This window comes from Phaseolus vulgaris, chromosome 3, assembly GCF_000499845.2.
Source record: "Phaseolus vulgaris cultivar G19833 chromosome 3, P. vulgaris v2.0, whole genome shotgun sequence".
NCBI classification, from domain to species: domain Eukaryota; kingdom Viridiplantae; phylum Streptophyta; class Magnoliopsida; order Fabales; family Fabaceae; genus Phaseolus; species Phaseolus vulgaris.
In genome coordinates, this window is record NC_023757.2 from 31,237,200 (window position 1) to 31,262,348 (window position 25,149).

At 34.6% G+C, this 25,149-nt stretch overlaps 3 protein-coding genes across 6 annotated transcripts; all 3 read left to right on the forward strand.

Annotated features, from left to right (window-relative positions):
- Positions 1-3,973: 3,973 nt before the first annotated feature.
- On the forward strand, positions 3,974-6,958 carry LOC137807114 (protein FATTY ACID EXPORT 2, chloroplastic). Its single transcript, XM_068607571.1, has 3 exons — positions 3,974-4,519; positions 5,088-5,222; positions 6,617-6,958. The coding sequence occupies exons 1-3, from the start codon at positions 4,105-4,107 to the stop codon at positions 6,754-6,756; spliced, it is 690 nt and encodes a 229-aa protein (XP_068463672.1). The 5' UTR covers positions 3,974-4,104; the 3' UTR covers positions 6,757-6,958.
- A 1,726-nt stretch (positions 6,959-8,684) lies between these two features.
- LOC137807115 (uncharacterized) lies at positions 8,685-9,921 on the forward strand. 3 transcript variants are annotated; one of them, XM_068607572.1, is made up of 2 exons: positions 8,685-8,825; positions 9,294-9,921. In XM_068607572.1, exon 2 carries the CDS (start codon positions 9,318-9,320, stop codon positions 9,702-9,704), a length of 387 nt encoding a protein of 128 aa, XP_068463673.1. In that variant the 5' UTR covers positions 8,685-8,825; positions 9,294-9,317; the 3' UTR covers positions 9,705-9,921. The 3 variants fall into 3 exon arrangements, with proteins under 3 accessions (XP_068463673.1, XP_068463676.1, XP_068463674.1); XM_068607575.1 differs by having other exon boundaries at positions 8,747-8,885; XM_068607573.1 differs by having other exon boundaries at positions 8,794-8,933.
- Positions 9,922-17,810: 7,889 nt separating this feature from the next.
- Positions 17,811-20,674, forward strand: LOC137807117 (uncharacterized). 2 transcript variants are annotated; one of them, XM_068607576.1, is made up of 6 exons: positions 17,811-18,118; positions 18,263-18,298; positions 18,437-18,638; positions 19,440-19,518; positions 19,670-19,787; positions 19,972-20,674. In XM_068607576.1, the coding sequence occupies exons 1-6, from the start codon at positions 17,964-17,966 to the stop codon at positions 20,015-20,017; spliced, it is 636 nt and encodes a 211-aa protein (XP_068463677.1). In that variant the 5' UTR covers positions 17,811-17,963; the 3' UTR covers positions 20,018-20,674. The 2 variants fall into 2 exon arrangements, with proteins under 2 accessions (XP_068463677.1, XP_068463678.1); XM_068607577.1 differs by having other exon boundaries at positions 20,301-20,674.
- Positions 20,675-25,149: the final 4,475 nt, after the last annotated feature.

Below are 25,149 nucleotides of genomic sequence, written 5' to 3' on the forward strand. Positions count from 1 at the left end.
TCCATCTCAGCCAAAAATGTTCAAAATTTTGTCTGGAGAAACATCGTTTGTCGATTCGGCATTCCGAACACAATCATAACTGACAATGGCCGACAATTCATTGACCGAAGACTTCAGTCCTTTTGCGACGACCTCGGTATCAAGTCAATCACGATCTCGGTCGAGCACCCACAAACCAATGGGTAGGTCGAGGCCGCTAACAGGGTCATACTGAACGAGCTGAAGAAACGCCTGGGCAAGGCAAAAGGCCGATGGACCGATGAGCTAATAGAAGTACTCTGGGAGTACAGGTGCACCCCCAGACAACCACGCAGGAAACTTTATATAGCCTGACGTACGGGATCGAGACGATGATCCTAGTCGAAGTGGGCGAGCTCACCATACGAAGGCAAATGTTCGACCTCACCCTAAACGAGGAAAGCCTAGCGGTCAACCTCGATTTAGTAAGTGAGCTTCGCGACAAAAGCAAGATTCGGGAGACCGCGTGCAAGCTTTAGTCATCAAGGCGGTACAACACAAAAGTTTGACCGAGGAGCTTCCAGAAGGGAGACCTCGTCTGGAGGATGCGCAGTGATGCGAGAAAAAATGAAGGGAAGTTCTCGTTCAACTGGGAGAGGCCTTTCCGAGTCCGAGAAGTCGCAAAAGGGGGTGCTTATCACCTAGAATGGCTCTCGGGTAAAATTGTACTAAGGACGTGGAATGCCACGCACCTCAAATTTTATTACAGCTGAATAAGTAAGTCACGCACTCTTTCCTCACCCCACCGGGGAGGTTTTGACGAGGCGTTTTTCTCAGAGTACTAGCATTGTTCTCCCTCAAATCCTCGGTTCGGTCTGGATGCAGCCTTAACCGGCATACCCTGACGAGACCGATCAACTAGGTTTGGTATGGATGAAGCCTTAACCGGCATACCCTGCCAAGACCGATCAACTAGGTTTGATATTATTGAAGCACCATAGGCCGGCGACCCCCATAGAACACGTGGGCCTGGTGAACAGCCTAAAGGAAGCTCTGCTTCAGCAGCTCCTTAGTTTTTTCGAAGTTGCGATCGAGCTCTTCCTCGGCCTCGTTCTTGGCAGCTTTGAGGGTGGCCAACTCAGTGGCCGAGGACGAGAGTTTCTCATCTCTCTCCTCGACCATCCTCTTTAGCCTAGCGTTCTCAGCTGCCACCCTAGTCATCTCGACCCTCGCCTCCCCCAAGAGGCATTCGGCCTCAGCAGCCTCCTCCCGAGCCTTCTCCCTCTAGGCCACCTCAGAATCCAACCTCTTGGAGAGATCGGAGTTGGCAGTCAAAGACTGCTGCAGTTGGTCGGTCGTCTCGGCCAGTTCATGGTCCAACCGAGATATCTCCTCGGCATGGTGCTCCCTCTCCTAAACGCCCAGTTGGATCAGCACGACTGAGCGGCACAACATCTCAAGGCCGCCTCTCAACTACTCCGAGGAAGGGACGCCTCGGATCACCTCCCGAGTGTCCTCGGGAAGAGCTACGCAAACCCTTTGCGCAAACTGCAAGTCACCCCCCAGGGGTGACATCGATGGTTGGCAGGGAATCCGAGCCCTCTATGGTTGGCAGAGCATCAATGCTCTTATGCCCCTTGCGTTCGGCCGCCCGTTTCCTGTAGGCATCGAGGACGTCAACACCAGCAAGTTATTCTTGCACCATGATCTCTACAAAAAAATCACAAGTGTTAGAAAGATAAGAAATAAGACCGACCGGTAACAATAGACGAGACTCATACCCTTAACGAATGCCCACCGTGCCGACTCGGCATAGGCATTAATCAACCTCCTAGTGGGAAGCTTCCTCGGGAGTGCATCAAAGAGCGAGAGAATCTCCAGCTCGTCAGCACCTCTCGTCAGCCTCGGCCACTCTTTAAAGTCACGAGGCTAGGTAGTCCAGTACAGGGGAAACCGAGACCGACCAGCCTCGTCAAAAAAATAGGTTGTCGCCTCTGGTCGAATAATAACCTTCACAAATCTCTCCTTGAATCTCTTGTAAGAGACAACGAAGAAGTTGAAGAGGACACTTCCTGACCGACCGATCAAGGAGTGCCATGACACAAGTTGGGCGGGGTGAAAAGTATAATAAGAAAGAAAGGAAGAGGGAGTGGGATGAAGTCGAAGGATGTCACACAGCAGGCGAAAGGCCTGGATGGACGCCCATGTGTTTGGGTGAATTTGGGTGGGCGCCACATTGAGCGCTCAAAGGACACCCATTGTGAACCTATCGAAAGGGAGAGACACATGTAAGTCTTCAAAGAGACAAGTGACATGTAGAAGAAAGGGGGACCGATACTTGACCTTCCCAGGCAGACACTCTCAGTGGACGAGCAGGGCAAAACGCTAAAGAAGCTGGAATGCCCGCCTGCCTTTAAAATTGGGCACTTGTCCAAAAATTTGGACACAAAAGCCTCGATCTTATAGTTGGACGAGATCCCAATCACCTTAGGGTCCACCCAGTTAAGGTCCACCAAAGGAACGCCCATCGAGGGGGAGTCCGACTGATCAACAACATTGGTCAGATCATCCCCCCTGACTACCTCTACCTCGGGTGGCACCTCGGCCACCTCGAACGACAAGGAGTCAGTGGTAGATGAAGAAGAAGAATGTCCAAGGGGAGAAGAGGGGCGACCGAGAGGAGGGGAAGGCTGATCAGAAAATGATGTAGGCCGAGAAATAGTTGACATGACTAACCTTATGTTAAGTTGAAGACTGAAGAAAAGCAGGAGGGTGATAGGTCACTCGGTTATCAGAGCATTGGGCAAGATATCGCTCGGTTATCAAACAACTCACACAAAGAAAACACAGCGTCTCGACACTGTTGGGACCACTATTTATAGGGCCCAAGGACCTCGAAACGCGAAACGTCAAAATGATCTCAACCGTTAGATCTCCCAGATCCAACGATCCACAATGACTCCCGCCCAAAAAAAAACCCCATTAATGCAGGTCACGTTACGCCGCCTAAGGTCACTTCACACCTCGGGAAGCCCAATAGTCACTCACCTAAGGGGAGACCGACCGACACCTACCATTAAAGACTCATCAGATATGTCCATCCTCGAACCTGGGGGGTAACTGTATTGGTATGGCCGACCGACACATATGACATGGCTCGGTCTCCCTGACTGAGCTGACCGAGACACACACTGACGTGGCTCGGTCTACCTGACCGAGATGGCCGAGACACCACGCATGGCCAAGCCGACCGACACATATAACCATTAACGCTCAAACCAATGTCAGTGAAGCTAAACTATCATTAAGAATTAGGTTATGCAACCCTAAATGTAATCCATTCCACTAATCAGGCCCAATGAGGTAAGCCCATTAAAATAATATAAATAGCACACATTCCAAGGAACAAGGTACGTCATTTATTATTGTGCACCTACCCGAGTGTTGGTCACCTACTTTACTGACTTGATCATCAGAGTGTCTTCTGCAGGTACCTCCCCCATTTGGCATTCACCCGAGACCGAGAGTCGAAGGAGTAGCACGAAGACGAGAAGGATCCCAATGAAGCCCCAACAACCTGTCCGACCAAAGGAGGAAGACGAAGACTTCAATAGTTCTCTAGGTTTCATCTCCCTAAAAGGAACAAACACCAAATAAGAACAATGTGAGTTAAAGTGATCCAGATGAGAAGGAAGATTATTACTCGAATTAACCTTAACAAAATATTTACACCACACAGTTTTAATTTTTTTTAATTGACTTTTATCTAGCCATGGCACGTAATTGATTTTTCCTCTTTGATGAAAGAAAGAGCTGAAACAAAAATTTTGATTCTCATTTTTTCTAACTTGAAAAGTGATTTTTTATATGAAAAGTATGGCATAGTTTTTTACTTATGTGTTTACCCTTTTATTACGATGAAAGCATAACTTCAACATCGTACATAACATTTTACAATAGTAAAATTTATGAATTAAAAGAAAATCAGTTAATAACTAATTAAATTTTTGAACATATGGAAGGGCATGAGATGGGCTTGGGCTTTGCATAGGTGGATTAAGATGGGCCGGAGGCGAGAAGAAGGTGGTGGAAGGGGGCGAAAACAAAACTGAAACGAAATCAAAATCGAAAGAAAGGAGAAGGTCAATGGCAGAGAGTGTAGGTGTAGGTGGATTGGGTGTTACAGGTTCAACTCTTCCCTCATTCTCTCTTACTAGACATCACACATCCACTCCCAACATCTCCTTATTCTTTCGCTCTCAATCTCATTTCCCTGCTTTCCGTTACTTCACGCGTTACAATCCCCACCTCTACGCCGCTGTCACTTCCGACTCCAAGGCCACTTCGCTTGACCTAACTCAGCCCGATCTCGATCATACCGGCGGCGGTTCCGACGGTAAAGGAAACGGTAACGGCTCTGGTGGCGGTGGCGGCGGAGGGAGCGGAGGAGGAGAAGGAGCTGATAACAACAAGGGCGAGGAAGGATCGGATAGTGACAAGAAGAAAATGGCTATGTTAATGTCCCAGAAATTCACTCTAGCTTATGCTGCACTCGTCGGAGGTACTTCTCACTCTCTCTCTCTCTCTCGGATTTCTCTCACTCACTTAGTTACTAAAACAACATAACTGTCACTGAACCCTAGAGAATGATGTCTCTATTGTATGTTTTGTTTAATTATCTAAGGGGGCTGACTTAGTTAACTTCGTACTTTTTCAATTCAACCAAAAGGATATTGGAATGTGCTTGATGGATGTAAGTTTTCTAGAACAAGGTGTTCGATTCATTGGAATTTCAGATGTTAATTAAGGTGTTATTTGAGAGTCATATTTAGCCGCAGTTTTTCACAAATTGCGGGGTAGGGAGCACACTCCAAAATCAATGAATGTGTCTGAAACAATAGTTATTTTTTTACTGCTATGTTTTGATCCTATATCTGTGCTTTCTAGTTATATGGTCCTACACTGCTCCTGTATTAAAACTGGTTTTTAGAGTCTGTCATGTGTTTAGGTTGTTCACAATATAATATGTCCAACGGATTGGGGCATACCATAATTTCGCATTATCTGCTTTATGTTTTGCCCTTTCCCGGTGACATATATATAATGATGTTTTTTATGGTTTTTGGCAGTGGGTGGTGTAATGGGTTTTCTCAAGAGCGGCAGTCAGAAGTCACTTTTGGCCGGGGGTTTGTCTGCATCACTGCTATATTATGTTTTTACTGAGCTACCTGGAAGGCCTGTTTTTGCGTCATCTGTGGGCCTTGGTAAGTGGCTATTTTCTCCACATTTCTGACTTACTCATTGCTTAAAGCATATCTTAGTAAACTGTTATTAGATAAGATGCATTCATCTCAGCGTTTTATTTTTGTAATACCAAGGAATTTGCCTGTTTCAGAAAGCAGAAAAGGTAATTTCTTTAAGAAGATGCATTAGTAATTTTGAATAAAAATAAGTGTCTTCTCACGTATAAATTTTGAGTACATGCATTAGTACTTTTGAATTAAAGGTAATCTTTATGTCTAAATTGGAGTTTTTTTGAATGTCCATCTTAAAGTCCTACAGTTTCCTGTACAGTACATTAGTATTTTTAATTTAGCTAGCATTCAAAAGCAAAAATTAAAGAATGGCAGTTGTTAAATAAATAGTTAAATAATTTAGTTTAAGAGATAGAAAGTGAATTTAGATTTAACTCGACGAACCTACAAAATCAGTTTGTAAGGTATAGCTTGCACCAATTTATATATCATAATTTGATTATATTTTAGTTCATTTGCAATTTACAACAGACCCTTTTCATGTCAATGTTCGGACATCTTGAGCTTGAATCTAGAGATTAATGATTAGTCAGTAGTAGATGTCTAATAATGTTCGACAAACCTTGATGAAATAGATTCTGATACCATAACAGAAAGTTAGTTTAGATCTAACTCAATTTTACAAAACCGACTTACAAGTAAGCTTAGATTTGCATTTACGTATATATTGGAATTTGGCCATATCTTTCGTTGATGTGGGATGTACAACATCTTCATTTTTTATTAAGAGATGAAACTTTTGAAGTTGAAAAAAAAATTATATAAATAAATCATGCAAATCATGAACACACATCATTTGTGTTTATTAATTTGATATGATATGTCAAAATGCAAATTGAGACTAACTAATATGAATTGTGAAGGCTCTATCGTCTGGTTATCCCAGAATTCAGAAGTTTCTTAAGAATTTAAAACTAAATAAATATCTTATTCAAGCCTATAAGATTGTACACAACCTACCAAAAAGAAATAATATTGAAAGTTGTCCAACTGACTATGGAAAGAGGCTACATGATGTACTTTTATATAATTTTAGTCACATATTATGGTTTGCACAGAAGAATCTATGCTATGCTTTTATGTAGATGGTCACCTAAAAATGTTTGATAAGCCGGACAATTTTAATACCTGGTTCAAAGTTCTTACCCGAGTCTGTTTCTGAAATATCAATTTGGAAGTAGACGTGATTATTAGTTTCCCGAGTTGAGCTTATGTGTTTAGATTACATTGCTTCTGTATTACTTCTACATATTTACGACATGCACTTTGATATTAGAGTGAAGTTTGAGTCACTATCTTCTGCTCTCATATCTGATTTCGTTTGCTTTACCTCTCACATGTAGGGATATCTGCTGCACTTCTTGGGGTGATGGGTTCTCGTTTCAAGAAATCAGGGAAGGTCTTTCCAGCAGGTGTTGTGTCACTTGTGTCGCTTATAATGACTGGTGGTTACTTGCATGGAATTATGCGTACTGCCCACTAGATACAACACAAGTAACGAAGGTGAGGTTGTAGGATACCTTGTGAACTTTCTCAATGTTACGAAGTTTGCGTTTTGTCCTGTAGTCCCGCTATGTAGAAACTTTTGTTGTTAAATAAGGATGTTTGGCCTCTGTTTACGGCCATCATTGATATTTTTCTTATCGACTTTTATAGTGTGCACCGTCTGTCACAGTTCTATTTCACCCTTTGCGTATTTAGTTTTTAGTTTTAGTCGTTCTTAACTCTTCAGTAGTTAATGCATAATGCAGTGAAAGAAAAATATATAAGAAAACCCGAACCCAAAATTTTAAAATTGTTCTAACTACCCGTTCTTTTTTTTTTGTTTGACTTTCTGGTTTATTTATCTCATTGCATTCTTGCAACCTTAATTAAATGTTATTATTAATACTAGTGTTGTTACTATTAAATAATAGTGGAAACACGTGAAATGTCGTCTGTGTGTTTATATATTTTTATTTTATTATCTTAATGAGTTAAAATGTAAAGTTTATATTAATTTTAACTTTATATATTTCTTAAATGAAATACATGATTGGTCTGTTATTTCTCTATCAGGTTTTAGTTATCATTTTAACATACTTCCTTCTTTATATACATTGGTGGATACGTTAATGAGTATTATGAGTATTTCTATGGGGGTGGTTTCTTTATCATAAACAATTCGGATGATAGGACATATAACAAAGCCAAATAATTAAAGGTGTTTTGATTTTAATATAAAATTAAGGATAAGATAGAAAGTAATGTATGCAATTTTTATCATATAGGGTTATAATGTGTTGTTATAAATAGATAAAATGGAAATCGATTTTTCTAATTTATTTTATGCAAGTGAGCTGTGCCCTTTTTCTAACTCTTTGGGAGGATTGGAATTTTTTTTCTTTAAATAGAACGTTTTAAGAAATGTTTTCTTAACCACCTGCAATCTATTTTTTCTAAGATAAATTTGAGTGATTTTAAAAGAATAATTATTCATTAACAATAATTTTGAATATTAATTATTTATTATAAATAAAAATTAATTTATATAATCAAAATTATTTATCCATTCAGTAGATATTTTAATATATACACTTTAAAATATTTGTTTGTTGTAAATCTTAATTATATAGGATAAACGTTTATTTCATGTATTACACAAACTATAATTATTTACAGAAAAATAGGATAAAATATATTTAGAAAATGATTTGGTAAAACATAATGTGTAAAAATGTTTCTCTGTGTTGAGAAACTGAGCCTCCACTACTATTGAATAAGGACTCCATTGCCTTATTTCTTCACAAAACTGCATCAGCACCACCTATGTCAGATGGGAGGAAGTCAAGTCTTGGCATCTGTTTGAAGAAAGACAAGGCATCTTGTTCAAGAGCATTAATTGAGAACCCTGCTAACATTGAGTTCCAACATACAATATCTACTCCAGGCATGAACCTCTTTTCCAGCCTCGAGAAGTCCCAATTCATACATGAACTGAGAATAAGGCCCAAAGTAGTTGGATCAGGATGTTGGCATTGAAACTGCATTTTTCTAAACAGTTTAATTGCCTCTCTATGGTCTGCATTCTGATTATAGACTGAGAGTATAGCATTCCATGAAGTCAAATTTGGGCATGGCATGCAGACAAATTTGTGCATTTTGAGAGATCATGGCATTCCTGTGCAGGAATTAATCTAAGAAACCATTTGGAAGTATCATGGATTAAATATAACTCTATACCTACTGTTTGGTTAATTGAACCCAAGTAAGCTGAAAAAAGTACCATTATACATTTTAGACTACATAAAACAAACGTTTTTCTTTCCTATTTGCAAATTATACGAACACAAACACGATTCTGTTGATTTCAGTTTCACTTATTAATTAATAAAATAAATAAAATTTTAAAATTTATTTTAATAAATTTTAAAATTTTATCTATTAATAATTATATTATGAAACATCACATTGAATCTTAAAAGTCTCACTCAAACACTGGTTTTTGTTTCCGTCTGCGCAAGGAGGAGGGTGAGAAAACGGGAAGAAGAAGAAATCACTGAACCGAAACATGTAAGCAATAAAAAATCCCTCCTTTAGTCATTTTGGGCCCCACCCCACTCGCATAGCAAGGTTGAACCCTAACCTTGCAGGGTTTTGTCTCGCATCAAAGATTTGCATGTCTGCTTCTTTCTCTTTCTTGTTTGATGTTAATAGCCGATTCAGTTTGTTGTCATTCCTCTGTGCCAGCATTGAACAAACAAACATTTAATTTCTTCAATTATGAATTAGATCCGATATTCGCTTCTGCTTCTGTTCGGAAATCATCACCTAAATTGGATTTTATTTGCTTCTTCACTTTATTTATTCACAGTCTCTTTTATCTCTCTGGAATTTTATTGTTTCTCTCGTTATTTATGTTATTTTCAGATAATAAACGTGATAAATGTAGTGTGTAATAATTTGGTGTAAAAGGGATAAAATGTTGGCCTTGAAGTTGTTTGTGAATATGCCTGATTGAGTGGTTGTTGTCATGTGTAGAGAAAAAGAGTCTGTTGTTACTGTATGGCGGGCAAAGGTGTTGGTTCGATGGTAAAGGCAGTGGCAGAATATCAGTATCCTTGGCGTGAGAAGCTAGTAAAATACAAGGACGAACTTGCCAAGGGAGTATGGGGATACTGGGACCTGGGGGCATGGAAGCCACTGAGTATCAGTGCTCGGCGACGTGCCAGACTTCGAAAGGAAGTGCTCCTTGCTGGGGAAGATTGGCCCTATGATCCTGAAAGAAAGGAGATGAAGACCAGGAGGAAAGGGCACAAATGTGATAGGGTATCCGCCGAGAAACGGGAAAACACCAAAAAGTTGATGGAGAAGATGCCCCAGATGTTACTGGATTACAAGAAGAGAAGGTGGCAGAAGAAGATGAAGGAGGAAGACAAAGGAAAACTTTGATTTGGCTTCTCTTCTAATTTGGGAAGTTTTGTCACAAACTGTCTTCAAGAGATGGTGTATTATGTTACACCTGCTTTTGGGCTTACTTGATGATTAACTTCTGTTTTGTGTTTTAATTCATAATCACCCCTTCTACGAATATGTCATGTGATCATGTGGGGGGAATGGTTTGTTAGACTGAAGATCAATGTTATGTGGTTTTTACTTTCTGATTAAAGTTTTGAATTGATTTCATATCAGTTGAACATTCAGTCCAACTTGTATACCCATGGTAATTATGGAAGGTTTCTCGTCAGATTCATGCCATTGGAATTTATCAATTATCGGAAGTGTCTATCAAGTCTGGGGTATTGTGTAGCAGTTCAGGGTAGCGTCAAGCAACTCTCAATGAGTGTCTAGCAATTCTAGCGGGTGTGTAGCAACTTTGTGAAGTATCTATCAATTCTGGGATAGCATCTAGGAAATATGATAGACAGTTTAGATGAGTGTCTAGCAATTCTAGGGTGTGTGTTTTGAGGGACTAAGGCAGTGACAGAGAGCGAAGATACCGGAGAAGGAGACGCGTTGTAAAATGGTGAGTTTCCGCATTGCTTGTGGGTTCTGAATATTTTTATTTGGAAGTGTGTGGTGGGTTCTGTATATTTTTATCCGAAAGTGTTTTGTGGGTTCTGGATATTTTGATTTGAATGTATTAATTAGGTGCGTTTTTTTTTATGTCCTTCAATGATGTTCCTACTATCTGTTGGCCTTATAATATTAGTGCACTTAGCTATTTATGATTGAACAATTGTTTTATTAGGTCATTAGTTCGGAACCATTAGTTCTTCAAATTATCTTTAATAAGTTATCTGTTTTTTGGAGGACCAATTTTATTTTTTATTTGATGATATTTGTATGAATAGTATGATGGTGAGGACTAGAGGAGGATGGTTTTCTAATTCAGACCGTGTGCGACCAACTGCATTTGTGATAAGAAGGTGTGGTGGTCCTAGTACTTTAGTTCCAAATGAGGACTTTGAAGATTATATTGAACAAGAAGAAGTTGAAATTGACGATGAAGGCTATCCAGGAGGATCAGGGGATAAGTTGAAATTGATAATGAAGGCTATCCATCTTTTTCTTCTCTTGAATTCGCAACAATAAACAAAAAACTTATTTATTTATTTTTATTTCAGCTCCATTTATTGTTCTGGCGAAGCTCCCTCTTCGATTTATATATAGTTTGATTTTGGATTGTTGAAAGGTAAATTTAAATTGAGTTTCAGTTTGGATTGTTGAATGAGTTGGTTTGGTTTGATCATTTTTCTAGATAAAAATGTTAAAATCATAGTTTGAACTTGATTAGTTTAAAATTGGGCGACTTGATATAAATTTTGTTAGTGAAATATGTTGATTATTTCTTTTATTATGAGTGTGAGAGAAGAAGTTAATTATTGACTTAGTTATCTAGTTCATAAAATTATTCTCACTCAGTCGAAGAGTGTCATGTGCTCACAACAAATTTTTTCCAAGCTCTTAGGCGTCAGCTTAGCTCACACAATGTTTTTTGTCATTATTTTTGCGTCAGCTTGACCCACACAAATTACATTCATTTTGCATCAGTTTGGTCCATGCAATTTGCGTCCATTTTATGTCAGCTTAGCCACGCCAATTGTATCCTCTCACTGACCGACCAAAAAATCACTTTGCTTCCATAACTTTTTCGTCCACTATTTGGCCCATGCATTAATGACATTTTATCATCGACTTACTTCATGTCCATTTTTTACCAATATAACTTTTTCTTGTAGTGATTAAAATATATATATATATATATATATATATATATATATATATATAAAATCTCATTTTCAATTAATTTGTAACACTTTTCTAGTGACATAAACTTGAGAATCATGTCCCATTAATTATAATATAAACACAAAGGTAAACAAGTTAATTATAATATAAACACAAGGTAAATAAGTTTGAATTGGTCACTACTAATTGGATAGTAAAATCAACACCTTTATCTTAATTTATGACCATCAATTTAACAATCAAAACTTAGCTACAAAAATTCATCAGTGGCACTTTCCGTCCCTACATTAAATATCACTAAAAATAAAAATGTATTTATTACTATTAGAGTCCCTCATGTGGATATTTTCATTATGACTATTTGAGTCACAACTTTGAACCAACTTATCTTGATCGTTTGTTGGTAAAATCATAAACATAACCAAGAGGCACAATTGGAGGAAAAAGAAAGCACGAAATGGGACATGCACGAGCATGCCACCATTTACAATAAATTTCTATTATGTTTTTTTTTTTATTAAGGAGGAGAATTAAAAGAGTGGATTTGAGATGATTTGAAGGAAAATTACGAAGAAAGTTAGAGTGTTTAGATTAAGGTAAATAAAGAAAAAAATGTAAAAAAAAAATTATGAAAATTTGTGAGTAATATAATTTAAAAATTATGTAAAATGTTGCTGGAAATCTTTACTTTTTAAATATACAACTTATTATATTATTTCGATTAAATAAAAATTTAAAAATGATAGTGAATGCATTGGTGCAAATAAACATAGCACTTCTACCAAACTTAAATAAAAGATGAAAAAATAGCATTTATTAAATTATTATACAAATTTAAATCGTATTTTATTAATAATTTTATTGTATTCTTTTATTTAATTTTATTTTATTTATTTCTTTTGAACAAAACAAAATCGTAAATACTAAAGACACCGTGTTGAAGTTATTTGAATTTATATATATATATATATATATATATATATATATATATATATATATATATATATATATATATATATATATATATACTAGTTTTTTTGTTTTCAGTGAAATGTAAAAAAACATTTTAAGTTGGACGGTAATTATAATAATTATTTTTTATAATCTCTATAATCAACTGATTTTTATTGAACACATTTACCATTTTATCCTAATATTTATTAACCAACTATCTACTTTTCATTATCTACAAAAACAAATCTACCATGAGGTATTAAAGTGTTGCAAGTACTTATCTATGAGTGGTTGCATTGGTGTGAGGTGTGATCTCAAACATGAAACTGCTGGTATCACTTTGATGCTATGCTGCTTCATCGGTTTTAATATGCTGGTTTGGAAAACTTGGATGAGGGGATCCACGCTGCTATTGACAACACGAAGATGGATTTTGAAGGTGGTCCATGAAAGAGTTATGCAAGGAAAACTTAACCCAAGTGAAGGGATGTAGGATGCTATTAATTGTTCTGCTGGTGGATTTGGCAGCAGCTATCCTTGGCCTAATCACGCCAAATCACGACAGTTGCTGGATGATGGTTCCGCAGTGAGGTATTAAAGTGTTGCAAGTACTCATCTATGTGTGGATGCATTGGTGTGAGGTGTGATCTCAAACATGAAGCTATTGGTATCACCTTTGATGCTATGCTGCTCCATCGGTTTTAATATGCTGGTTTGGAAAAATTGGTTGAGGGGATCCACGCTCTTATTGACAACACGTAGATGGATTTTGAAGGTTGTCCATCAAAGAGTTATGCATGGAAAAGTTAACCCAAGTGAAGGGATGTGGGACACTATCAGTGGTTCTGCTCGGCCAAATCCAGACAGTTGATAACCAAAGCTAAATCAAGGCTTGCATCAATCATAGAATGTTATTGGATGTGTGTTGCAGCTAATGAGGTGTTGCTGCCAATCTGGTTTAGGCTCGCTATGGTTGGTAAATATATGAAGGTATAGAATTACAACTAATAGTTGTATGGTGCAGTGTCTTTGTTGGATGGTATGGATGATCCCTGGGGATCTATGGTTTGTGCTATGTTGGATGATTGTTAGGATTAGCTGGTTTTACCCTCTAGGTTCTGGTACCTGATCTTGGTGCATTTTGTTTATAGTCCCCTATTGGAAGTTTGTTAGAAGGGAAGAGGGGTCCGTTGTAGATTTTGAGAGGTCTCTTTCCTGATCATTGTACACGGGTGGGGATACCCCTGAAGTATCCCTCTTATTTAATTTAATTATTTGCTGATAAAAAAAAAATCTACCATGAGGATCAGATGTGATGAAAGGTTAAAAATATTATTACTATATAACTATTTATGCATCTATTTTTTATATTTTTATTATAATTTTATGTTTGAATATTTATTTTTTATTATAATATTAATTATATTCATTGCCTTTTATTATAAAAAAAAATATGGACATAGTGTTATTGCACTTGTATTTCTACTAGTAATTTTTTAATTAAGTATCATTGATGTAAGTGAAGAAATAATTCTGCACATTTTTGTATTTTAATTAAGTATCATTCATGTTATGTCTCACTATGTTACTTAACATCTCAGCTAGGTTGACACCTCAAGTAATAACAATCATTTGTCATCGCATGAAAAAAGTATTATTAAAAAAAATACAAAAATATGGAGAGACTATACCAAAATCCATATGTTAACAAAAACGATACATAGGTAGACTATACCTATTAATAAAGAATTCTAAGAACAGACTATATGGAAGTCTATTATACTAATGAAATTATTCTTTATTAATAAATCCTAAATTAACCAACTTATCGGCACACGCATTCCCTTCACCAAAAATATGAGTAACCCTAAACCTGATTTTTTCACAGTAATGATTGTCTTAACAGTAATGATTGATAGAATACTTGTCTTACTAATCTTTCTATCCAAGGAACATTTGTCCTAACAGTAAACGCAACACAAACCAAGACAGAGTCACATTCCAACCAAACATTAGTAAGATTTGATGGTAAGAGTTATGATATTTTTTTTTCTTTTCAGTAATAGATCCTATATATGAGGTACAAGGTTACTACTACTTTTACTGCAAAAAAAACCAGGAACAACAACTGTAGAATAAAAAATTTCCCTTGCTCAACTACTCAAACAAGAAAACCTGAAGTCATAACCCTATCTCCCATGTACTGAATAATTTACCATAATGAACTTATAAAACAAAACAAAAAGGCATTAAAACAATTATTTGTCGTTTGTAAAGTTAAAAACCATATTATTTTTTTTTTATCAATTGTGCTTTTATATGTATTCTATTTTTAAAATAATCATACGTAGAAGTAGAGAGAGAAAAGGGGGGAATTACATAATTATTTTGTTAAAATTAGAAAAGATAATTTATTATATTGATTTATTATTGCAAAACAACCTTAGATTAAAAAAAGAAGGGACTAGTACTAACCAACTCTAAACTAAGTTATGTTAATAGGAATGACAAAGAAAGCATACTTAACTAAAATGAGTTGGGTTAGAATATTAACTTCTTTTTATGATATAGAAAACTTAACCTGAGAATATCTCCAATTAGGCGTCTATAAATAAAATTGATGATTTTTTTTAAAAATTACACTGTTTTAAAATAAAAGTAATAAATTTCATAAAATATAAATAAATGGATAATGACTAACTGAGGTATGCATGATAGTTAATTAATATATTAACTGGAATCATTAATAATATCACTTAAATTTATTATCCTTCTCAAATATATAATTATAAATATGAATTTAAAATGTATTTTAAATAAAAATAAATAAATGGATTAACCATATATTTATTATTTAAGAAATAAACTTATAATTAGGAAACATTAAAGAATTTTTATATTATTTTTCCTTTTTAATCTTCTCTTATCATTTTTACTTTTTCTTTTCAAGGTGAATATATATATATATATATATATATATATATATATATATATATATATATATATATACACATATACGAAAGCTATTATCTCTTTTTCTGGTCATCAATGTATAATAGTTATTAAAATAATAATTATAATACATAATAACTATAGTAATAATTATTATTATTATAATAATAAAGAGAAATATTTTAATTGATGTACACATTAAATTCTTAGAAATTACACTCAAATGTGACTTTTTTTCCACATAATATAATTTATTACTGGCATAAGTATACGTGATATCTTACTACCACTTTTAATATTTATCAAAACAAATCATTTTTTTTTTCCAAAAGAAAAACTAAATAAAAAATATTATGTTATCCAACACCATAGATACTAAACAAAAGAAAAAGATATTTCAAAAAAATAATTTTAAATTATAACTTACTTAAATAATATATAATGAACATTTTCTCATTTTGTGTATATTCGCTACATTCATATTTATATTTAATTATATTTAATAATTACAATATTTCAAATATCAAATTTATCCCTAGTAAAAGAGAATAAAAAATAATACATACACAAATTCAATTATTTTATTTTATTTTACTTTCAATCTTTGTTTTTAATATATTAATAAAGAGGAGTGATAATTGCAATAATTAAAAACCTATTTCATCATAGAGATTACTATTTTCATACCAGATATAATTTTCATACTATGTATAATTAATGAGGTGGTGATACATAAACACTCCATTTTCTACTCAAGATCTATCCAACATAAATAAAATAACATTAATATTATTTTAAAGGTTAATTATATATTAATGTTATTTAATAACCACATGTAAGAATTATTAAAGATCAAAATACTTGTTTGATTATCTTAATTATTAACTATTTTTTTTTTAAATATTAAAATTTTATTTTTTATATTAAAACTGAAATATATAGTTAAATGAGTATTTATCTAATAAAACATGTCTATAGTTATTTTAATGTATTAACTAGGCTCTCTTTCCTATCTAGCATCATTTACACTTTTATTTTCCTATTTAGCACCCTTTTTGTTTTTATTTCCTATCTAATACCTTTTTGTTTTTATTTCCCTATCTAGCACCCTTTTATTTTTTATTTTTCTATCTAGCACCCTTTTATTTTTTATTTTCATATCTAGCACCATTTCAAAAATATATAAATAAATAATAAATTTTTTTTTTTTATAATTTTAATTCTGAATGCATTAAAAAATAAATATTTTTAATGTTTAAAATAGTTAGAAATATAATTAATGAATAAATAAATGAGTTTTTACAAAATAAAAAATAAAAAAAATAATAAATTTAAAATGTTTAGTTTAATTTTTTTTTTAAGAATGAAGAAAATAAAAAATTAAACCCTATAACAACAAGTTGAATCTATAAACATAAATTAGTATTTATTTTTATTATTATTAATGATGTAATCATGTTAATTTCAAGTAAAAAATACAGGACATAATTATAAAAAAAAACAAAGTCAATTAGTATTAATTAATAGTGGACACACAAATAATATTGAAGTGTTTACCTTAAATGCAAAATCCTAAAAAAAATATGCAAATGTTACCCTCAATGCTTAAAAATGAGAAGAAAAAAAATGCAAAAATAAATAAGTTTAGAAAATAAAAAACAACAACAATAAAATAAAAACAAAAATAAATAAATAAATAAAGAATGACAGAAAAAAATAATAAATAAAAACATAAAAAATATAAAATAAAGGCAAAACAAAATAAGATAAAGATAAAAGATATAAAAAATCCAAATAAGATAAATATAAGAGATATAAGACGATACTAAATAAGTATATGTTGATCATAAAAAGAAAAATAAATGAAAGATGATCATTCATTTAATATTTTCTTCAATGATACATTAAATAGTTTGTGCGAAATGAAACATAATTAATGACGAGAAGTGCACAATCCATAATGTTGGGACAAGTTATTTATGTGTGTCCTGGTGTTTGACTATATGAATATTTTTTTGTTCGATCATGTTGTTCTCTTATGTCCATATCCGTCCTTATTCAACTTGTTTTCTTTTTATAATTATAACCTGTATTTTTTACTTGAAATTAACGTGATTACATCATCAATAATAATAATATTAATTTATGTTTATAGATTCAACTTTTATGTTGTTGTATAGTTTAATTTTTTTATTTTCTTCATTCTTAGAAAAATAATTTTTAAACTAAACATTTTAAATTTTTTTATTTATTTCTATTTTGTAAAATCTTTTTTTTTTATTCATTAATTATATTTCTAACTATTTTAAATATTAAAAGTATTTATTTTTAATGTATTTAAAATTAAAATAAAAAAGTGCTATGGGAAATAAAAATCTAATGCTATAGGAAAGTGTAAATGGGGCTTGGGAATTTACCGGCATTAACTACTTTGACTTGAATTCTTTATTAAAAAACTCTGCAAGATGCTCCAAGAGAGCTACACTGCAAGGATAAAGAGGCAGTGGGAGAGATCGAGGGCAAAACACAGTGTTGTGTTTGAAATTGTATATTATGGGAATGAAAGCTTTCATATGTCTGATGTGGTTGTTGATGTGGGTCTCTCAATCCAAAGGCCGATTACTGTTCATCCCATCAAAACCCGACCCAAATGATGCTGCTGCCTCTGCTCGTTGGCTCGTCTCTCTCAATTTCTGGGGAGTCTTGAAGTACTCTCTCTTTCTATCTTCACCTCTTCCGTTCTGATTCCTGAAGTTGCATGATCAAATTATTGGGTTTTGGCCCACCCCTCTTTCAGTTATTTATCTGCTTATGGAACTAAAACTATTTGCCTTTTCCCCCTTTCTTTTCAGCACTATATCAGCTGATTTGGGTGGAGCTCCCTTTGGGTAAACCGTTTATTTACTCTGCTAAAATTTTCTGTTCATGGTTTGTGGTGCCTTCTACAGAATTAACCACTGGGTTATGCACTGGAATTTGTTAATTTTGAATGCTGAAAAGTTATTGTTATGTTGTCTAACATGCAGGAATGTGGTGTCATACAGTGATGGACTGACTGGTGCCGGCACTGGAATCCCTTACTTCTACTTGACAAGTCTAGATCCAACAGCAAGAAATGCACTGGAAAATGATAAAGCTTCACTTACAGTCAGTGAATACCCTCTTGGGACTTGTGGCACGAAAGACCCGATGAACCCTACTTGCTCAAAAATTTCCCTAACTGGAAAGGTCTGTGAAGAATTGAAGTTTATCCAATATGATCATGTGGATGTGTGAACATAGTGTTTTTCCTTTGTTTTTTTTTTAAAAAAAAATCTGTAAATTTTGCTCGTTTGCTATTTTCCATGTTCATACCAATATTTTTTTTTCATTGGATGCCTATAGTGAGCAGTTTGGCACGACATATATTGCTAGTGTTAGTGTTGGAAGCATTTCTGACACTCCAACACCCCAACTAAAAGTGTCCATACTCTTCAGTATTTCAAACCCCAGCCTCACGATTTTTTACAAAAAGTCAAAAGCATTCTTTGGGTGATAAGAATGTCTTTCTTAAAACTATGCCATCTTAACCTATGATATATGGGTACTCCTAGATGGTTGGTGTATCCATACTGGGTACACATATCCAGTACCGGTACTTTTTGTACATGAATTTGTTCTCAGACGCATCACTGGCATACAAATCAGTCAGTGTAAAACACTTAAGTTTCGTTAAAATGGTTTGGTTTGTGACTAAGTGAATTGTACTCTTACTTTTCTCCTTTCAAACACTGCCTTCTTTGAATGCTCTTTCATGCTTGAGTTAGAAGATTATGAAAAATACATTTATCTTAGAGTTAGTTAATTTATATTTTTATATTTCTGTACTCATTGTATTTGTACTCTAGTTTATACAATTTTTTGCATTGGCATAGATGTTTTTAACAATATCTACGTGACTTTGTGAAAAATCTTAAAGAAACTACTCTCAAGTTTTCTCTAATATCAAGTAGGCCTTGGGAAGTTGTTAACTCTTTCTTTGTGTTTCAGCTGAAATTGGTTGATCAACAGTCCAAGGAAGCCGAATTTGCTAGAAAAGCCTTGTTCTCCAAGCATCCAGAGATGAAAGGTAATTGGCTGATGATCCATGAATTAGAAGCATTCATTCTTTCTGTTTTTATGTGACATGTTGCTAAATTTCAATGCCGCCTTTCTCCTTGTTATATACATTATGGTGATAAAAATTGATTCTGAACTTATGTTTTACATATCGCTGACAGACTGGCCGAAGAATCACAACTTTCAATTCTTCAAATTAGAAATTGAAAATATATTTCTAATCGACTGGTTTGGTGGTCCAAAACCACTCACAGTGGAACAGTACCTTCATCCTAAAATGTAAGTACTATAACAGAAATACCATCCTTGAAAGGAAAAAATATGTGAACTAAAAGAAAAGGGGAGGGGAGGCAAGAAAATGTCACACTTGTAACCCTGAAATCATTCAAAATTAATTACATCTTATGGCATTTATCTATTTCTCATTTTTATTTTCCGTCCAATTTTGGTTCTTAATCTACAGGAACAATGTTGGCTTTTTGGTTCTTAATCTACAGAGTGCTCTTTGAATTGCTATTCCTATTGTGGGCTGTAAATGTGCCATGGAATTGTAAATAGATATACCGTCTTTTGAATTGTGTATTCCCTCCAAAATACTCTTGGGCCATGGTTCTTTATCCTTGTATATTTGAACTCTGTACATGTTTATGATCTTGGGTTCTTGCCCATTGTGTTGTGGCTATTATATCTGAAAATACTGTAATCATTAAGTGGAACAAAAGGCATCAAAGAGCAATAATTGATTACTATCAGTTGCTAATGCTTATCTCTTTTATCTGGGAATGGTTTCAGTCAAAGCATTTGAAGCTCCCATTGCGGCACAGCATAAAAAGATTCTTAATAAAAGTAATAGATTGTTCAAATGCTTCGGTCATTGCTTCTCCCTCTTCCATCCTGGGCATTTGTATTGCATTATAGCTGTTGGCGGTGCACATTCAAAGGGTGGTACTTACTTCTGATAAGGAACAGTCCGTTAGAATTTGCATCTGAATTCCAGGGATGGAAAAGAATTATTGCCTTGTGATTATTGATAATGAAGAGTTGGTAACTTAATATAGTGACTGAGGTTCTCTTATCACATGAGAATGAATTTGCCAATGGTAAGATGTCCAATGATGTTTTTAACTGTTTTTCTTCTTTTGGAGTAAAAATAACCATTTCCTTAATTTTACTGATAAATATACTAATTTACCTTCACATGCTTATACATGAAATCTTGTTAAGCATAGGCTTACACATAGGGATGGAAATAGGTTAAGATAAAATTTTAAGATGCCTTAGTTTGGACTTACTTGAAAGTGACAAGTGCCAAGTTTTTTTTTTTTTTTTTATTGTACATTCTTTCCTATCTCTATCACCAAATTTGACACTAATGAATTATGATTAATATTACTTCCAATCTTAAACCTACCTTAAGACAATAGATGTGAGTTTTTGTTGTTGTATGTTGTTCAACTTTTCTATATATATTAAATGTAAGATTTAGAGTCACATTTTAAATCCTACAAAAAAGACTCCATTATTCTTATCTATATCAGTATGATCACATAACTTATGTGGAATTTATTCTGTTAATTTCTTTTATATTATTTTGTGCTTTTCAAAAAAAAAAATCCTATATCAAACACGATTATTTGTTGTTTTTTTGAAATATTACGTGTTTATCTTTATCTTCATTTCAACCTATTTTCTTTATAAAGTTTGTTAAGGTCTATTATTGTGCATGCTTCTTAATTTGTGAAACAATTATGACTGCATATGGAATTTTTTTATGAAGTAATTAACATTATAACTTTAAAATGTTCGTACATTTAGATATTCTAGAATTTGTAATCCGAAATACAATTCGTATACGTAATAAAGCTTTAGGATTCCCTATTTTGGAACCTAACAATCACTTGTGGAAATTCAATTCTAAAACACAAACACAACACCTCAAATACATTTGGGATTAGTGTTAATTCGTTGACAACTTTGCATCATATTACTATTAAGAACATAACTAATAACTAATAATAAGTTGCGTGAGATTATATATAAATTTTAAATGGTTCTGATATCATATTAATAAGTGAATTTTAAGTTTAATTTGATAGGTTTGAATTCACTTGTATACTATAAAATGTCTTAATCGCTAGTCATGAGGAATGTTTAACCATTATAACTTTAAAAAATAACTAGTGTATTTCACTTAAAAAGATGAAACAATTTTATAACTATAACCTGAAAAAATAACTAGTAGAATGTATTTCACTTAAAAAGATGAAACAATTTTAAAATTATATTTTGTCACGCCGTATTTTACTATATTATTGTAAAAATAATTTTTTCTTTTCTTTTTATCTAGGTTTTCCAAACTCTGAACTTTGGAAATATAACTTTCACCATTTCATCTACAATCGCAACAAAACAACATATGCTTACCTCAAACCACTTCACCTAGGCTCAACCTTGCCTGGAGAAGTCACCAACAATAGAACGTGCTGTCATGGAAGCACTCTGTTTGAAATAAAATGCTGAAGGAGAACTTTAGAAATTTCAGAAAATGATGGGTGCAGATTCGAATTGATGGGGTAGAGGAACCAATTGGCTCTTTTAGACTTTGCCTAAATTTGTATGATACATTGGTAACCTTTACACGTGGCAGATTTGAGATTTGATTTGAAGTCACCCTTTCCAAACTTGAGAAGACACGCTGCATAACGTATGGACAAAATTGATGAGATGAAGTATAAGAAAATCAAAAAATTATAGGTTTCCGAAAGCAATAGCTAGATAAACAAATGGAAGAGAAGCACAAAGTTGTATCCACGTAAATGCTTTGAAAAGAGAGGAACAATACTGAATACAAATTCTAAATCGGAGAAAGGACAAGGTATTATTGGTGGTTCAATGATTATGGGACCATGGGGACCGAACCAGCTATATTATGCTATTAAATAATTTATTCTAAAACAATACATGTGACACTAGTCAAAGTCAATTTTTATTTTTTATTTCTATTTTAATGAGTATCAATATGGATAAAGAGAGGCCCAAATAGTACTTGGTTGCACAATTGTTGATGTGTCGGTGATTTACAAATTCTTTCAAGTTTCTTTCTTTTTCTGTTGATGTTTAGTCGGTCGGGACTACTTGTCATTGCACTCCAACGCTTAAGTCAATGCTTTGAATTAGGTGTATTTTTATAAAATGTTGTTCTTGCCGACTCGAGGTCGGTCAGAATCTGGATGAGCTCCTTGTTATCTCCCTCCAAGTTCTACAAAGTTGTCCTTCAAGAAAAAAAGGGGGGTTCCACCTGCGATTGCACTCTGACGCTCAAGTCAGTAAGAGCATAAAATATTGTGCATATAGAGAATATATTGCAAAGATGCAAGTTGAGAGTACTCTCTGTCAGTGGTCATTTATTTATGAGCCTTTTGGGCTTGGATCTTTTACACAGGTCTCCCCAGGTTTTAATGTGACATTTTCCAGTATCCTGGCATAGAATATGAATATCATGCTTATAAATCCGCGTATTTGGGTAATAGAATCATAACATTTAAGTAATATAATCAATGCATTTATGCGGGGATATTACACAGTAATCAAGGGCATCACGTGGGTCATAAAAAAGCTAGCGTATCGGGCTTGATGGGTCTTGGAGGTTGGGTTTGACCTTCCCTTTTTTGGTCGTGCTCGATCGACCCAGAAGCTCTTGAGATCCAGACTCCTAGATGGTCGGTCGGATTCCTAGCTGGGATCCGGACGGTACAAATGTCAAAAATGTATATTGCTTCTTCTCAGAAAGCTCTATTTATAGTGCTTGGTTTATGGGCATTGACCCTTATGGGTTGAATATTAGTTGTTAACGAATGTGTATACAGTTCCTTAATATATGGGATGTATCTTTCAGTTTAATCGGTTTTATCTGTTATGTTAGAGATATTTTTCATATATTTCGGAGTGTGGGTTGACTCATTCAATGCCATTGTAATTGTTTTTACTTACCATATTTATATCCTTTGACTTGGGCGGTCGGTCATAGGGACCGAGATTGGTTCGTCCGGTATTGATCGGTACACTTGCCCTTAGGCTGGAAGAAATTAATTTTTGAAGAGTTGTCGAGGTGGGATGTGATGATGAGGTGCAATAAATGTTTGGAAGGGATGTGACGTTTACTTTTTAAGAAAGAGTCATCGCGTGAATGGGCACTATACAATCAAATATCTTGGACGGTTGAGATGCAGTGTCGTTTCATATGCCGAGTAATGTTAACCATTGGACGAATATGAATCTAACAGTTTTGAATGGAGGACACACTTACTTATCTCCTCCATAGTTTCCTATAAATATTAGTGCATTTGAACATAGTAGGGTGTACGCTTTGCTTTCAAAAGGATTTACTGAGTGCTCTGAGTACCGACCTTTCCAATCTCTCTTTCACTCTTCGTACTTTACTCAAGTTAGTAATGTCTTCTTCTTCTTCCGATTCCTCTGATAGTGTTGTTAATGTCGAGTCTTCTGTCACTCGCACTGCATCTGGCAGTGCAAGAGAAGTGAGTGGTTCAGACCACTCAATTGATCGGTCATCCGAGGGTCCAACTTATGAGTGGGGCGACTCTTCTGTTTTAAAACTCCCTACTAGCTTTAGGGATTTCAATAGTTTAGATAAATTTGTATCCAAAATTTCTTCATAAAACCTTATTTTCCTTTCGATTCGGTGATGGCTGATATTTGTGGTCACACCGACCGGGTCTGTCACGGTCGGGAAAACCTACCCCAAGACTTCTTTTTCTATTTATAATACCTTCTTTTCATACCTGCATATGAGCCTATCTTTTGATGATTTTACCATGGGGGTCCTTCGGATCCTTAGTGTTGCTCCTACCCAACTACACCCCAACTCGTGGGCGGCCCTTCAAGCGTTCTGAGTTCTTTGTGACATTTTCAAGTTTATTCCCACACCGTAGTCATTTTTTTTATTACAGTGCTCATCCAAGCACTCTTGAAAGTTGGTTGTCCTTATCGAGCCGACTGAGGAATGTTCGTTTTGCAGCTTTCACTACTTCATACAAAAAATTCAAAGAAAAATACTTCAAAATCTTCGTAGAGCCGGAAGACTGTGATTACTTTTATAATACAAAAGGGTGAACAAAATTCCCTTTTCATTGGACCCAAAATTCGACCCAGCTTGGTACCTGACCGTGGTCATGCATATAACCGTTGGACCAATCGATCCTGGTTGTATTTGATTAGCTTTAGTATAAGTTACCTACTCGGGAGGTGATAACATTATACGGGTCGTCCAAGAAGTGGGTGAATATTAATGGTATGTAGATTTCTTATGCTTGAGTTTTTATTTGTTATGTTGATGCTGTTTAATTTCTTTTGTGTCTTGCTGCTATCAATACTCGGATGGATCCATCGTTGGGAAGCTTTATGAATAATGTGAGGCATCAGGTGGTCAACAGGAAGATAGGAAGCTTTGAGGCGATTGGGAAGGGCAACCCAGTTGTTCCTATGGATGTAATTCCCGCTAGTGCTCCTGTTGCCCCCCAGTTATTCGGAAGAGGGGTCGACCGACCAAGACAGCTCAAGTGGGTGGAGAGGCAAGGTCATCTTCCTCTCGACAACCCTCCACGTTGATGCGATATTTTTC

Coding starts and splice junctions, on each gene's coding strand:
- LOC137807115 (XM_068607572.1), top strand. CDS start 9,318: ATGGCGGGCAAAGGTGTTGGTTCGATGGTAAAGGCAGTGGCAGAATAT.
- LOC137807114 (XM_068607571.1), top strand. CDS start 4,105: ATGGCAGAGAGTGTAGGTGTAGGTGGATTGGGTGTTACAGGTTCAACT. Junction 4,520..5,087: donor TTATGCTGCACTCGTCGGAG/GTACTTCTCACT, acceptor GGTTTTTGGCAG/TGGGTGGTGTAATGGGTTTT. Junction 5,223..6,616: donor TGCGTCATCTGTGGGCCTTG/GTAAGTGGCTAT, acceptor TCTCACATGTAG/GGATATCTGCTGCACTTCTT.
- LOC137807117 (XM_068607576.1), top strand. CDS start 17,964: ATGGGAATGAAAGCTTTCATATGTCTGATGTGGTTGTTGATGTGGGTC. Junction 18,119..18,262: donor AATTTCTGGGGAGTCTTGAA/GTACTCTCTCTT, acceptor CTTTCTTTTCAG/CACTATATCAGCTGATTTGG. Junction 19,788..19,971: donor CAGTACCTTCATCCTAAAAT/GTAAGTACTATA, acceptor CTTAATCTACAG/GAACAATGTTGGCTTTTTGG.